A 16,638-nucleotide genomic window follows, 5' to 3' on the forward strand; every position below is an offset into this window, starting at 1 on the left:
CTGAAAGGTTAAAAAACAAGTAATGCATTAAGAAGAATAAAAAGAAATACACTGGATAAAGGCATATAACAATATAACATACTGCTAATTCAGTCACCAATCTTTCTTAAATTAGAGCAATAAGGGGGGACAATTTTGGTCCTTAGAAGCATATACACTGTGCAACATCCATAAGCGTTTGTGTTATACTGAAAAAACCAGTAACCATAGGGTTAAAAAGAACATAAGCACCTCTAGTGCAGCAGGGACTTCAATTCCCAACTGCATCAAACCAACATTGATTACTTTCTTCTCCATGACTGTTTCCATTCTTCACGAAGATTCATCTGAATCTTTATTGTTTGAATTAAAAGTAGTCTAATTGGTACCGACTATGTAAATGGGTTTAAAAATACATAAAGGAACATGCATAAATTAATAATAACAAGTTCTATATTTCAAAACATACACAGAAATATCTTGGCTTTTCAATAATAAATAAATCAATAGGATAAAAGAAACTGAATAACCTGATACCTCATATTTTTCTTTTGTTTCTCAAAATGACCTTTCCCCCTGATTTCAGCACTGATGGAAATATTTCCCACAGCTTTCATATTTTCATATAAAGGCTAAATCCATTTGCTATAGTAAACTACGTAGGTCCTAAATTGAATATTCAGTACTATATCAGAGACGTACATCAGCATATTGTATGATAAAGTGTCTCCGTTGTCCATCTGAAAACACAGAAAGGACATATTCACCAGGTTTCCCGTGGCTCTCTCGCACCAAGAAGTCTCCTTGCTGTTTTAACAGCTCCTGGGCTTCTATTCTTGGAATTGCACCATGATACCAGTCTTGCTCAGACAGTGGTTTCTCAGTGGTTGAGATTACATCAAAGAACTTGGGAAAAAAATTGAAGAAAAATGTTACTATATTAGTAAATTTTCAGAGGTTTCTTTTACATGAAAAGTATCATAAACAACAATAAATTCTATTTCTGTACCTAAATTATGTATTTCTATTAACAAACACAATCAAGGCTCTTATATTTACAAAACAGTCATACTGATCACTTTGTTTTCAATTACCTGAAAAATTAATGCATCAAAAGCAGAAGTTTATGGAAACATCCATAAAACCACGTAATATTTTTCACTTGGTCTGCTGTTTCTCATAAGCCACGATGACCAACTCTTTCTCACTCATTCTGACATGCCATTAATAACAATTGAAAATGAATAATTTCTTTATTCAGACAGAAACTTATCAAACAGAAAATCATAACAAACTGATTTATACAAATCATGTGAAATGAATAAACTGTTTTCACAGAATTTATCACTTCCATCCCAAATCAATTAATAAGTATGAGACATTTTTCCTAGCAGGTACACTCTAGTGCAGAATATACACCTGGATGTACTGTCCTTATGAACACTATGATATAGAGTTTCTGAAGACAAAGATTTTAAGAAATTATTTTCACTATATGGAAATGGCTGTAAGTTGAAGCTAATGGTTATATGTGGAAGTTAGTGAGTTTTAAACTATGATTTCACACATTAATTTTAACATGCTTACATCGCTTAAGAAAACACAGAGGAAAACTTTGTATTTTGTCAACGACTACTTCACATTTATTTGTTATGGGTAGGAAGACAAGCCCTTGCTTAACCTATATGTCATTCAAGACCATTGGCAGAGCTCATAAAAATTCTCACAGTCAGGGTGGTAAAGCTCTGAACATTGTAATTGTGCTGTGAGTTGAACAGGTATGTTGCATGTGTCCCAGGCACACCTCCTAACTCACATCTAGGTAACAGCATGAAGATCCACATCTCAGTGAAGGACAATCAAACACATGGCAAGGACTATGTAAGAAATTACAACAGCTTGAACATAGAGTGCACAGTCAGAGCTTTTATGAGCAAAAGCTGTGCTCCCAGGCTCTGTGTTCATAAGCACAGAGAACTGCTAAAAGCAGAGATATTGATCGGCCAAGAAGGTAGTCAGATATTTCAATGCCATAAACAGTTAAATACATCTCACATGAGAGCTGTCTGCCACCATTAACATTTTCTTTCAGAACTTCCTAAAAGAAAAAAATAAGCTTTCAAAATGTTAGAGAACAGTATTTACTTGAAAATTTATTGTTCAAAGACACCCAGTCTGACTTAAAAGAAAACCCAGACCTCTGTTACGTTCAGGGGTTCAGAGTAACAAACCCTTTACCACAGAAACATATTTCTACTAGAGAGGAAATGTTTCTAAGCTAAAAAGGATAGTTCAGGGTCACTAAACTACTTCATGTCTTCCCAAAGCAAGGCTAAAACAAATCTGACATGCAATTCATTTATTGCTTCCTAAAAAGGAAGCCACCAGATAGGAACACCTACTTATGTACAAACCGGGTGCAGGCTGAGGCATTGTTCAGACAATCAGGATCACACTCCAGAATAAAACATCTTAAAAGCCTTTGTAACAGAGAAGGAGCTTATGGAAGACATTGTTAACTATCATGTTGTCTATGACACTATCATCAATCTTCCCCCTCTTTGAAATTTGATTAAATTAATATTTTATTACTTTAGAAGAAAACAAAGAAAATTCCACAAAGTTTCCTTTGATGATTGTTCTCTACCTTATACTACCTTTGCTTCTTTTCATAAACCATGGGACAATCAAAATCAAGGTGGTTTTTCTGATGATGTAAGCAGTAATTATTTGTGTTTGGAGTGTTATTAAAATTGCATTACTTTTATGAGCAAGTCTTCTGACTCTAACATATTTTCTATATGATACAATATTCACCCTGACTGGCTATGGAATTAAATATCTGAAAGCCCAGAAAGAACAGTACAAATGCAAGATACATAACCTTTTAATATTAATTTCAATTCAGTTTATACCACTATAAGTGGCAATATTTCTACTGCATTTTATAGTTAGCATTAAAGGAAAGGTTAATTTTTAAGGAAAATACAGGGGTAAAACACCATCTGCACAAAATTAAATTCCCACCTCTCTTCTTTGAACTCTACTGATTTTAAATATCATCAAGCAACTTAATATCACTAATTAGATACCTGAAAAAACAATATTTTACAATTTCATTTGGGGGATGGGATCTCTTGCACATTTGTATGTACACTTACAGAAGCATTTTGTGCATTAACAGCCTAAATGAAGAAATTTTTTTCTAGGATTTTTGTTGTTAATTTGTAAGAAAGCTAAAGATAAAAAAATAACAAAATCATACAGAAGGAAAGAAACTCAGACTGTCAAATTTCTACTCTCCCACCCAATCTCTCTCTTTTTTTTCCTTTTTTTTCTTTCAAGATTTCCATTTATTTCCAGATTTCACTCCCAGGTTACTGGGGTTGGTAGGTGTGCCCTTATATACATATTCACACTTTTTTTTCTAAAATGGCCTCATACACTTCATCACGTTTCTCATGGATCTAGTACTGTCCTCTTTACTTACACTGAGCCCATTTCTCTTTCCCTATTTAACAAACCATTGAAACAGCAGTTTTTCTCCAACAGTGAAATGAAGCAGTCCCCAGCTGCTGCCCTTATTTCAAGAGAAAAACTGAGCAAACTGCAGTGTATTATTCCTAACTCAAAAAAATTTACATATTATTCTTGTACTTATATTGCCAGTGAAATAAAAACTATAATGAGGATGAGATGTTATTAAACTAATAGCATGCTCAGTATTGTATTTTCACATATATTCTGAATGTAAATGTTCTGTACTTTGTTACTTTACATCTTTAAGCAAACAAAACATTTTGTCAAGACATTCTTTCTCACAGCGTAAAAGAGTGGCAGAGATAAAAATCAGAAGGTAAAGCAGTAAATTTTGATAATTTGAGACAATTCCCTGTGTAACATCCTGCCTTCAGATTCCCTGTACCAAGCTCATTCCCACATGCCAATACACCATATGAAACAAACATTAATTCCACGTATTATCCTATAAACAATAAAAAAAATTATCCTATAAAAAGTAACAGATGTTTGTGTCAAGCTCAAACACCTCAGTACCAAAAAAAATATGCAGAAGGGCAGACACTGACTCTTCTTTCAGTTTATGTGTAGCACTTCATTTCCAGTACAAGTAAGTTGTGTTTTCTCTCCTCATTTGATTAAACTTACATATCCTGCTATTATAGAAAACTGGTTTGCATTTTGTCCAAGAGAAAACCCCTGAATCCCTAGCTTTCTTGTTTTTTCTTCAAACTATACTTTTTTCCTGTATTATGCCATATCTTCTCATTCTGAGAACATGTAAATTATCTCAGTGCCAACACATAAGTAATAGTTAAACTCCTCTCTGCTTTTGGAATTACACGGTTTCTCTATGACTTTTTTCAGATAACACACAAAAAACTAGTTTTCCTTAATTCAAACAGACAAAATTCAACATATCCCACCAATTAAATACAGGATGTTACTTTTAGGATACCATTACATTTAAATTAGATATAGCTACACTTCTAAAGTTTCAATATACTTAAAACACATGATTTGACAACAGGTAGTTAACATCACATTTTAGACTATGCTCTATCAGAGGATCAGTACCAGCCCAAATCTGCTTTGAGATCCCTTTTTTATTATTATTAAATACAAATATTTTTAAAAATTTATATAAAAAATAAATTCTTTCATGTATGTTAATATTTCTTCATAATACATCTTCAATAATTACTTTGCATACTTTGTTGATGGATAATAAGCTTTAAGTACCAGTTTATATATTTAGCAATTAAGCATGGTTATGTAATTGTCAGCAGGAAACAGATCAGCAGCTGAAACATTAATAGCTAAGTACTAATTTGTAAAGCAAATTTTAGCTGTATATGCATGGTTAGCTTTTCTAACACACAAGAAATAGCTAAATCTAAACACAAAGCAAAAGTGAAAATTGAATGGTTTATATATTCTGACTCTGAAGTCATGTAGGTGCCATTTAAGCAAAAGATAATCAAGATTACAGTTGTTACTCAGATTTTACTTTCTGACTCAAATGACTCAAAGCTCATCTTACTTCTCCCAAACGTATTCCAAGGTTTCACCAACGCTACCTACCATCTATCTACAGCCAGGTTTACACTAAGTTCCATGGAATTAACAGAGATATAGATTAGAATGAAAACCAAAATGTTGGCATATAGCTTATTTAAAATGACACTTTAGGTCAATTGAAATTTTGACATTGACTTCTCCTGATTTAATAAAAATGTTTTATTTTGATCCTCCTCTTGAGAATTTTTGTCTTCCAATTTTTCTCTGAAGCAGTTTTAGTCAGAGGAACTGCTTTTGTTTTTTGGTTTGTGGGAATTTTGGCTTGTTTTTTTTTTTAAATTTTAAGTTTTGTAACACACAGAAATAGACAAAGTTGAATGCTATGTCTCACCTACATAAAGAACAGAGGTCACAGGAATACACATTTTAGTAGGGTTTTATTATGAAATGCTGGAACTTTATATCAATTAGAAGTTTTATAAAATTAAGATCTTGATAATGTGGAGATTTTGTTTAACTCCAAGGATTTCAATATTTTAGCAAAGTTTTTCCTGTTACTTTTCAAATATCTCAAGCAGCTTTCACATTTTTCATAGGAAAAGCCTTCCTGTCCTAATTTTATCCCATCATATTTATTTTTCCATTCCTTCATTCCGACATACAATTTTGTTCTGTACACACGTATATTTATATATATGTAGATATGCAATTGTAATCTCTTCCACACATTCTGAATATTGTTTAGCACAAACACAGTTTACTGCATCTTTTCATGAGTCCTTGGCTGTAATCCTGAGCATAAAAATAGAAGATCCATTGTTTATAAAGTTTTCTCAAGAATGCTATTTTAAGCTAATATTTCAGGTGACAAGATCATAATTAAAAGGCAGTTTTAAACAGTTTTTAAAACTCTGCCCAACTTTTTTGTTGAGGGTTTTTTTTTCTTTTCTTTGGTTTTTGGGTTTTTTTTAGTTTTGTTTTTTATGTTAGGAGGATTGGGATGATCACATGTTCCACTTGGAGAAAGAAGAAGAAGAAGGTTTTCAAGTAAAATCTGACACGTCTCTAAGTAGGTGCTCAAATATTCTCACTAATCTTGCATTCTCCATATGAAACAAACAGTGGAAATACAGAAGCAAAAACACTCAGGAAGTTTCTCCAATCATTAAAGAATCTGAACAAAAGCCAACTATAACTAAGACATACTCAAAAATTATTTTTTGTGGGGATTGAAGCAAGATCGGTGTAATACTTAGTTACTTAAACAGCACCAGTAGTAGTAGTAGCAGTAGCAATAATAACAAATATGGGGAATATAATTACTGCAACCATTTGTAAAATATGCATGACCACCTATCATAAGACAGTGCATTTCAAGAAAATCAGCCTCACAGGGAAGAGTACCCTTAAAATTATAGCACCAGTCTGAGAGCTGCCAAGAGCATACTTTTTCCCTGAAGTGCAGCAAGTTGTTCTGACACATCATTATGCCATGATGTTATCATGTATGCTGATCAATCAGAACAGTGTTTTTATAACATTATTTTAATGTAATTTTTGTCCATTTAGATAGAAATGCACGTTTAAAAAAAAAAAAAAAATTCTACTTAAGATGTAAAAATAACAGATTGTATGCCAACACTATATTATTGATACTACTTACCGATGATGAGCCCAACATGGATTTTGGAGACCTTATAATTCCTGCTATGGAATGACGTATGGTGTCAAATCTTGAGACTTTGTCCTTCTTATCCTAGGAGAAAAAGAAGAATCTCTAGTGAAAACAAGCAAACCTGTATGATAATTGATTTATTGGAGAATGTGCCACGTAGACTTCGGAATTTAATTTAAATAAAAGACAAGGGCTAAGCCTCTACTGATAAAAACCTGTAAGTGTCAACATCAGCTGGATTAAGTTAACTCAGATCGACTTCTCTGCTGAGAAACTCTCTATTTCCTTAAATATTTTGTACAATTATTTTAAGTATAAAGAAAACCAAAATTCTTTTACACCTGAAGTGCATGGGACATAATTTTCAGTTCTCCTGAGATACCTGTCATTTTAAAAGGACAGTGATTTGAAAACATAAAATAAAAACCTCCCACATAGCATATATATATTAATATATGTTTAGGGGTTTTTTTGCTTTTATTAACATGTTCTTCTCTAACAATAGACTACTTGTAAATATCAGTACCCATCAGTGCAAGCTCTAGGATACATTTCTTTTTGGCACTGCCGTAAACCATAAGAGTAGCCACTGTCTGGATTTAAAACTCTGAAAGAACAGGGCTCTGAAAACAGAGGGTTCTGCGAAACAGCCTTCAAGGACCTCTAGTTCAGCATAAGTCAATGTAAATTCCAAGGTCTCATAACTTGACTTAGTCCAAAGATTGTATATTTCTTAATCTCTTACTATCAGTTCTCAAAATTAATAGCACTCTTAAGAAAAAGAATGTACTTTTAACACTGACAAACTGACTTTATTGCTTGTAAATTCCTCCCAGAAACAGCAAAGATATTTTAATGAATTGCAAAGTAAATAAACCGGAAGTAGAGAAACCAACATTATCAACCTCATTCTAATTAGCTATAGGTTACCTAAACTGTAAGAAACTGATCATAGAGACAGACTACAACTGTTTGCTGGTGTTAAAAAGAAAATTTGCATCCTTCCAAGTTTCAGATGTACACCTTTGACAGAAAAAAATGAAAATATGATAATGTAATAAATGCAGCTTCAGCTTATTCCAGGACTTCCAAACAACTAACAAAATATATTCATTCTGTACACTACCAATGTTTGCAAATGATTCCCTAATACAATTTAGTTTACAGGTGTCATAGTTCAACAGGACATAGGTTAAACATTGTCGTAGCAAAATTCTGCAGTTTGCTTTAATGCTGTTAAAAAAAAGAGTGCAAAAAACAGTCAAATTGTCAAAACAGTAATAGGGAGCGTCTCAGTTACGGAAATACTCATTAACCATGTGCCCACTTACCCATCTGTAACATTTTTATTCCTTTTATCAGACTCAAGTAATACCATATGGCAACTAATCTTATATTAATAAAACAACTTTGTGCTGAATCCTGATTTTTATTCTTATAATACTGCTGGAATTAAACTGGCTTCAAAAAAAAAAAGAAAAAAATCCCATTAACAATCAGAGACAGAGTCTATTTCTGCTTGCATGCTGGTTATGGAATGATCCATTAAGTTTCACACATCTCTTCAGAAGTGAGCCATGAGATTTAGCAGCAATCAAATGTATCCTTACATGCCAGGAGAAAATAAGTTACCAAAAGATGTATGAATTATACTACACTTCCCTTACCAAACTCAGGAGTTTTCTTTCTATTGGACACTAACAGTTTGCTTACCTAATGACAACACCAAACTACAACTTTCATCAGTTTCTCCTTAACAAAAAGTAATTTTAACAAGAGGGAGGTTTTTTGACTCAAAGTCCCAGACTCATGGACTGGGCCAACTGAGGACTTTGATAAGCACCACTGAACAACATACAGAGGCAAACAGTTAAATAGAATGAGTGTAAAAATGAGGATTTAGGGGATAAACTTGGGGTTTGTTCAAAACGTAGCAAATGTCCTGTTCAAACTGCAATACATTTATAAATGCTATTTAGTATTTCCTAGTACTTCCCCTCTGACATACTGAAACTACTCTGTATTTTAAAAACAGTGAAGACCTAGAATTTGTCTGCACAGTAGGCATTATCAAAGACATGACAAACACAACTGTAGCCTGTACTGAGTTTATTTATTCTATTTTAGAATTTTTAGGGTAACCAGGATAAAACTGAAGAGCAGCAACAGTGGTCTTCTACTGAATTTTTTTTTACCCAGATGCAGGTTCCCTTTGAAGGACCCATTAAATCGTGCAGTTTTCTCTCAGAACAGTATATTCACCAGTATGAAGAGATCTTTTTTAATGTACGTTAGGTATAATTTTTTTCCTAAACAAGACTACAACCCAGAATACCCCATATACCTCTTTTCATATACATATATATGTTGTGTGTGTAAAATCTTACTAGTTAAATCAGGGTATTATATATATTAAGTCTGATGTACAAAATAAAAGCAAATACACATCAGAGCTGTCTTTCAATGATCTCCAACCTAGCTACATTAAATTTTGAACCTCTCAGTCAAGGTCTTTCACTTTAGCAAAGGATTTAGTAGATGAAAGAATTATCTCAGGGTATTAGGTTATTTAAAATTTCTAAAGGAATCGAACAGAGAGCAGAGACAGTGCTCATTCTAGCAGATATCAGATGTCACCAACCAGCACAACCATGATGGTTGTGTAGTCACGACACAAGCTTCAAAATCACAAGATGTGTTACTATCAGCCTAACAGATTTGAGATAGACATTGAAAAGGAATTATGAGTTCTGCATCAGGATGATGAAGAGAGCACTATGGAGAAGTAAGCTTGGTAGCATATACAATGCAGCTACTAAAATGTATTAGCTGATTCAGTTTCACTTTGGCTTAAATTAATTACTTCCAGAGATATTAACAATAGTAGCATGATTTCTCACTTCCTTTACACTACACCAATTTCATTATAAAAGCAAACTAATCTGTGGGCCACAATGTTTTATGCAATGACCGAATTGCTACAGAATAAATTGTACTTTACCATTAAGAAGCTAGGTGTCATGATTTTAAGCCTAGATGGAAACTAAGCACCACTCAACTACTTACTCAAACCCTCCTCTTCCCACCACCACATGGAACAGGGAGGAGAATCAAAGTAAAACTTGTATGTTGAGATAAGAACAATTTAATAATCAAAAATAAAGTAAAACATAGTACTAATCGTAAACATGGAACACCTGAAAGAACTCCAAGGAATTCCAGCCACTCCAGACAGAAAGTCAGCTCCCTGGGGGCCCATGTCTCTATGCTTGGGGCAACAAGGAAGGAAAGAAGAAAGCCATGGACTTCAGGAGAGCAGAATTTGGTCTCTCCCAGGATAACTTGTAACAATCAGATTAGAAGAGTTCTTTGACACATTTTACAAGCAACCAGTTTTCGACACAGCAGTACTTTAAGGAATGCTCAAACCCTGTTCCCAGTTGTATACACCTTATCCAGCCTTTTTGTTCCAGTTCCCTTTTTACTTCTTAAGAGGGGAAACAATCACCTCAGCTCTTTTCAGGCGATGTCACAGCAAAAGACAACCCCTCTGGCACTCTTAATTTTACTGTCTATTTTTCTCTTCTGACAAGAGGCAGAGAGGAAAAATAAAGCACAAGAACCCAAAAAGAAGCACAGGATTCTGCACTGAAAAACGCAGCTGAAGCACTTGCTCAAGGATTTCCTTGAGGATTTCCTCAGCTGCATTTTTATACATGACATGCAGAAGCTCGGCTTGTGTTTTCTACATTCAGTTTGGGGGATCTTGTGCACCGTGAGGTCCTGTGCATTTCAATGGATTTTTCACTAGAATTTATACTCTATGGTGATGTGCTACAACTTTACTGTCTTGTGGACAATCATCCCTCATTTGCCAAGCATACAGTTCTGTCACTGTGTAAAATCACCGCAAATCTTAAACTGCACAAGAAATAATATACCCAGCGTGTGACACAATGAAAGTGACAAGCCATACGAGTCATATTCAGAACAATATCTTGAATGAACATGAGGAAGACAAAGCAACACAGCAAAAGACTTTGCTTAAACTGAAGTGTATAATGTAAAAACCCTGAAAAGCTTTTTAGCTGTATAAATCCAGAAATAATTCTATATCCTAGATATTATTATACAAGAAAAATAGTATATACTCTTTTTAGAAAAGCAATTAAGTAAGAGACTGGAGAGAGATCTAAGATAAATCTAAAACAGAATTAACGCTTCTGAGGGACAGGCAAATAGTAACACTATCTCTATTGATCAGAAGGTGGAAGACTATCAGTAAGAGCGACAAAGGACAATGCAGCATATGTTGAATATTCTTAAAACACTAGTCAGACGTACGTAAAGCGACATAAATAAGTTTATACTTTAATATTATTCCATTCAAATAAAAAAATGCATCATGAGTCAGATGGAAACCATCTGCACGGATACAGAAGTGGAATGTGGGCTTGCAAGCTAAATCGGAGAACCTTCACAGGAAATTTAGAGGAAATAAGATGAGGACTCTCCAACTGAAAGAGAAAATGCTCTCAGAAGAAAAGATTTCAATTAGAAGAACATAATCAATGATATCTAAAAGACGAGTGTGATAGTACTGTTTCTGTGATGTGGTTGGGGAACTGGTCCTCAGAGATGCTGATGAGAATGATTTCAGCACAGTATAAGGGCTCTAAGATAAAAACAGAAGTGGGGAATTCCAGTAGCTACTGCAAACGATAAGTTCAGTGAACATACAGATAAAAAAGGCATATCAAACAGTATGTGCCAGTGCAATTAAGATAGTTTTCACAAAGTGAATGTTAGCTTTGTGTTTGAAGATACACTTTCCCTGATGAAAAAGGAGCCTGAACAACATACACCTTAAGGCTTCAAATTTAGACAATGAGGAGAAGAAGGAACATTTTTGGGGTTTTAGGGAGCTATAGATGTAAGATGTGAGAATTAAGTTTTGTGATTTACAAGTAAGAATTCTTCAAAACAGAGAAAATAATTTTCTGAAAATGATCCTGTGCATTAGTAACTTCAGTCATGGAGATTAAAAGTTACTTAGGGGAGGCCCTGAAAGCACGCAATAAACTTAAGACTACGACATTAACTCTGGCCTGGTTATCGATGAGTGGATATAGTAACTACAGAATCTCTGTGTTCTATAGATATTAGCACATTCTAAAAGAGATGTAAATGTTGACACACTAAAATGTGAGCAAACTGTATAATGTGGCCAATGTCCCTGTATGATTTTGATTTCATAAATAAGATTCATCTCATGCCTCAAATGGCTTTTTGTGTTGTTGGTGGTGAGTAGGTTTTTTTGGTTTTCCATCCATGACAGAACTGAGTATCTCATAGAAATCATATGTAGAAAACCAGACAAAGAATCTATTACGTTTACCAAAAAAACTCCAGGATATTTTAAACATGGCACTCACACATGGAATGAGTTTCTGGCTGAATGCTAGCTGATTATTTTAGTTGAGTAGATCATCTATATCTTTGAAGTACCTTTCCAGTAATTATAATATGCATTTTCTTAGTTTGCTATTGTAGATACCTAGAAAAGAGCTATGTAGACATAACAGAGTTATTAAAAATTAAAGCATTCAAAGCTAATTAAAAATATCTCAAATACACAGAGAAACCAATTAAACAACAAACCTATTCAAAAATCACTTTTTGATAACGCAACATTTTCTGGTTTTAACACAAGTAATACCTTCCAAAGCAGCAGAAATTATGCATAATTGATGCACACATATTGTAAAACACTGCACTGGATGCAAATTAATGTTCCACATTCTGACTTGCAGAGGGTAGTCTGAAAAACAAAACTTACTTCTGTGAAATTTAAGAACAGTATATTTTCTCAGACCAAAGGCCAGACCATGCCAGTGGCCTAATAACCTGCAACAAGAAGAGAATGACAAATTCTTCAGAGCATGTCTTTGTCCTCTGACGATCCGTGGTATAAGATCTGCCTTACTAGTGTCAGATGTGAGGTTTCTACATGTAACAGTCATGGAAGGATTCTCCTTCCATATTTTTCAGCTGTTTCTGACTCTGTATAAACTACTAAGCCCCACTACTGCAGCAACCAGTTGCACAACCTAAATACATGTTTTTGAAGAACATTTTGTGTGTTTGCTTTGAATCATCTGCCTACTGTGCTTATTTGATGGTCCCTACTCCTTGCTTCGGCAGATGCAGTGAACCCTCATTATTCCCTACTCACTTTCCCCATGTAACCCCACACCTAACACAAAGAACGTATCCTTGTTACGTTCCCCTTCAGTTTGCTTTTTCAAGTCTGTAAAGCCCAATCTACTTTTTCACTAATTCTACAGAAGCTCCTCCACATATCTGAGTATTTTTTTGCCTTTCTGAATTCTCCTATGTCAATTTTTCAATTTAGGGAACTGAAAATATTAGTTACTTTACTCCAAATTCTTCTAGGTGGTACACAGTGAAAGGACAATTTGCATTGAGAAAAATTCCAGCTAGATATTGAAAAAAAAAAAAAAATCACAGTGAGGACAATGATCAAATACTGAAATAACTTTCCCAGAGGGACTTCCATCACTGGAGCTACTAGAGCCTCAACTGAAACCAGGCACTTTGCAGCCTGACATAACATGAAAGATGGTCCTGTTCTGAGTAAGAAGTGGGACCAGATGGACCCCCCGAGATCTCTTCCAGTTTAAATTATTTAAATTAGCATTTGGGAAGCAGGTGCGTATTAATTTATACAGCAATGTAATGTTTTCTGCTCTCTTCTCTCTTCCTTTCCTGAAAATTTCTAGCACGTTTTTTTGGTTGAGATCACTAAATAAATAGTGACCTGATACCTTCCATAACATTTAGACCTTATTTGGAGTGGTACCTGAGAAATCATTACTGGTACATGTGAAATCAAGCACTGTTATTACAGTCTGGTCAGCAGGAATGTAATTACAAAATATGATGCTAATATTAAAATTTTTAAAGGGCTGTTAAAAATAATACATGTCATTTTTAACAAGTCAAGGAATTTACCCGACTTACTATCAAAAAATATTTGCTTGCTTTCCACATAAAACTTTCTGCTCTTATGATTATTCATATGCCTATGATTTCTTATATACCAGAATCTTGTAGTCGCGACACAGGCTACAAAGCTGTTTTGGTTTGATTTCTTTTGGTTTGGGATTTTTTTTGGTTTTTTGTTTGTTTTATGTTGGGTTTTTGTCAGGAAAACAGCAATAAAAAAAGTATTAAACAAGTGACTGGTGAACTATTTGCAAACAAAAACCAAAAGCCTTTGATAGATTTTACTTAGGAAAGGCTCAGATGTCAGCAAATACTCTGTGTAAATAAATTATTTTTTAAAAAAGAATTATGAATACTATAATACTATTGACCCTTTGCTTTCTTTTTTGAAACACTATCTATCGTAACAGAAAATACAGTTAAGTTGTCTGCTCTAGGTTTTCTGTTTCAATTAGTTTCAGAGGACTAATTTTCCAAGCTACACATGAAATGTCAGGGAAATGTCACCTTTATCTTTGAAATAACTAATAAATATTGCAAACGCAAAAATACATATTAAAGGTCTCCAAGGAAGTAGAGCACCTCTTTATAGGGGCTAGTAATAATGTTTCCAGAAACAGGGTACATTTTAATTCCTATATACTGAACAGCTTTTTTATTTTTAAATATACAATATTTTGATTTAACTGAATTATCATCAAGAATGTCAACAGTTCTCTAGAGAAAAACATGACTAAACGTACAGCCCCTACGCTGAGGCACTGAGATCTTGTACAATAGCTGTTTTTGTGGAAGGAAAAAGTAGCCAGACAAAGGCTTTTGCAATACAGATAGGCCCCTGAAACTCAGTAAATTCTTTGCTAATAAATGTATCTCTTTGCTCAATAAATGTATCTCTACACCACTAAATCCTAGGGCACTTCCATTCACTGATCACATAATGATGCCAAACAAAAAGACATTTGATTTCAATAAAGGCAATTTAACAAACCAAGTCAGACTTCTGAAAGCTCAAAAACAAATTTAGAAAGAATATATACTTTTGAAAAATTAAGTTTAAATGCCATTACCTTAGGTAACTGTGGAAACATGTGATAGGAAAAATGAAGATTTCTGTCCTACAAAAACCTCAAGCTGGTACGTACATGCTCAGATATTAATTGTTTCACTGATTTCAAAAGCACTGTTATTAATCAACAATGCCATTATTAACTGAGTGTAAAAAAATTTTATTAATTCTTACAATATCACTTTACTAGTGTCAAGTAATAAAAAGTTAACAAATTTCAGTCTGTACAGCAATTGCTATATATGAAGGGGAGGTACCTTTCCATGGCATGATCCTTCTCTTTGGTTGCCACTGCCACATGACAGTAACAGATATACAAACACAAGTTCTCTCTTGCTATAATTCTATGTAAGCTCAGGAAGTTGCAACAGGAGAACATAAAACAGATTACACTGTTTTATTTTTTACACTGTGGTACTGAGTACATAATGTTCACAAAAGCAAGAGAGCCTTCATCTCACATCATCTGGCAGCTCACCATCCAAAAAACAATGGGAGGGTGAATTAATTGCTGGTCAAGGTCAGCATCTGCCAGGACATCTTGTTGAACATGTAGGCTGTGCTGCTGCTCAAGAAAACCAAGAATCACAAGAAGTCAAAAAGCAGGGAATGAACTATATTGCCTCTGTTCCAGGCAAGAAGCAATCACAGAACCTGAACCAAACTCAAAAACAGATGTCAAGTAAGAGTGTACAAATTGAATGGGAATGTATGACATTTCTTCAAATACTTTCCTGTTTCCAAATTTTTTCATCTTCCTAAGCCAGATACAGTTCTTAGCCCAAAAATCAGCATTTATGGTTTTACAGTTACACATACTAACAACATCAGAATAAGCAATCTCTGAATCAGTGAGATTTCATGAATGTGACTTGAAATTTCGAGAATATAACCATAGATTTAAAAACAATATAAAGCTCAAAATATGTTAGAGAAAAAAAGGTTAAACATGCAATGCAAACCACCTATAAGGAAATTATATACTTCCATCTTTCTAAACTTTACAGTTTGTCAAGTGGCTACAAAAAAACATGTTTTATTATCTAGATATAATGTGCATTCACAAATCATTTCAATTTAACAATTCTTAGGAGCATTCTGGAGTCAAAGAGGCTAGATTTATTGTGTACTTTCATACTGTATAGTTTTATTGTGTACTTTAATACTGTATTCATCCAGTTGAAACAGTTTTGGGTGTGCATGATCCAAATTCTCAGAAAAACAGAGAAATGCAGTAACACTAGAACTGCTGCCCTGGAGCTGTAATCAGGATCAACACTACAGCTGCCACTTGAAGTGATGAAGTCATTAATGGGAAATATGTTTTAAAACTGGTTATATACATCCATACACATACAGACTGATCTTGTCATCCCCCTTTCAAGAAAAAAAAGAAAAAGAAAAAATCCAAAACCTGAGCTAGAAAGAAAGTTCTCGATAAGGCAATGGAAGAAATGGATTTTTTCTACATACACACACGTTACACTGCACTACTCATATTAAAAAAACTACATCTCTGTTGGCCAGATTGTGAAAAAAAATCCACTGAAAACACGTTTTCCTTCACTAATGATGGACATTGGTGTATAAAATAAACTATATGTCCTGAAGTTTTCATATACTTCCTTTTCCACAAAAAAAAAAAAGTATAATCATAGAGTGGTTTTGGCACTTGTTAACAAATTATAGTAACTGGTAGTGGCACTCCCTCAATTGATTGGTGAAGTTTTAGGTGGCCAGTAGTTAGCTTAACTTTTAGAAGTTTACAGTAAACTTTTCAAATGTATAAATATTACTTAAGGATTTATGGAACTTCATTACAACCACTGGCCTAATACAAAGTCAC

At 34.0% G+C, this 16,638-nt stretch overlaps 1 protein-coding gene across 3 annotated transcripts in view; it reads right to left on the minus strand.

Moving 5' to 3' along the window:
• The window catches only part of FER (FER tyrosine kinase), a 147,136-nt gene that overhangs the window by 67,536 nt on the left and 62,962 nt on the right, over positions 1-16,638 (minus strand). For all 3 annotated transcript variants that reach the window (XM_027656837.1, XM_027656838.1, XM_027656839.1), the window contains exons 11-12: positions 6,683-6,775; positions 682-885 (exon numbers count right to left, since the gene is read on the minus strand). In XM_027656837.1, coding sequence (XP_027512638.1) covers positions 682-885; positions 6,683-6,775 — 297 coding nt within the window. The remainder of the gene's footprint in view (positions 1-681; positions 886-6,682; positions 6,776-16,638) is intronic.

Source organism: Corapipo altera, unplaced genomic scaffold, assembly GCF_003945725.1.
Source record: "Corapipo altera isolate COAL_440 unplaced genomic scaffold, ASM394572v1 61281, whole genome shotgun sequence".
Lineage (NCBI taxonomy): Eukaryota > Metazoa > Chordata > Aves > Passeriformes > Pipridae > Corapipo > Corapipo altera.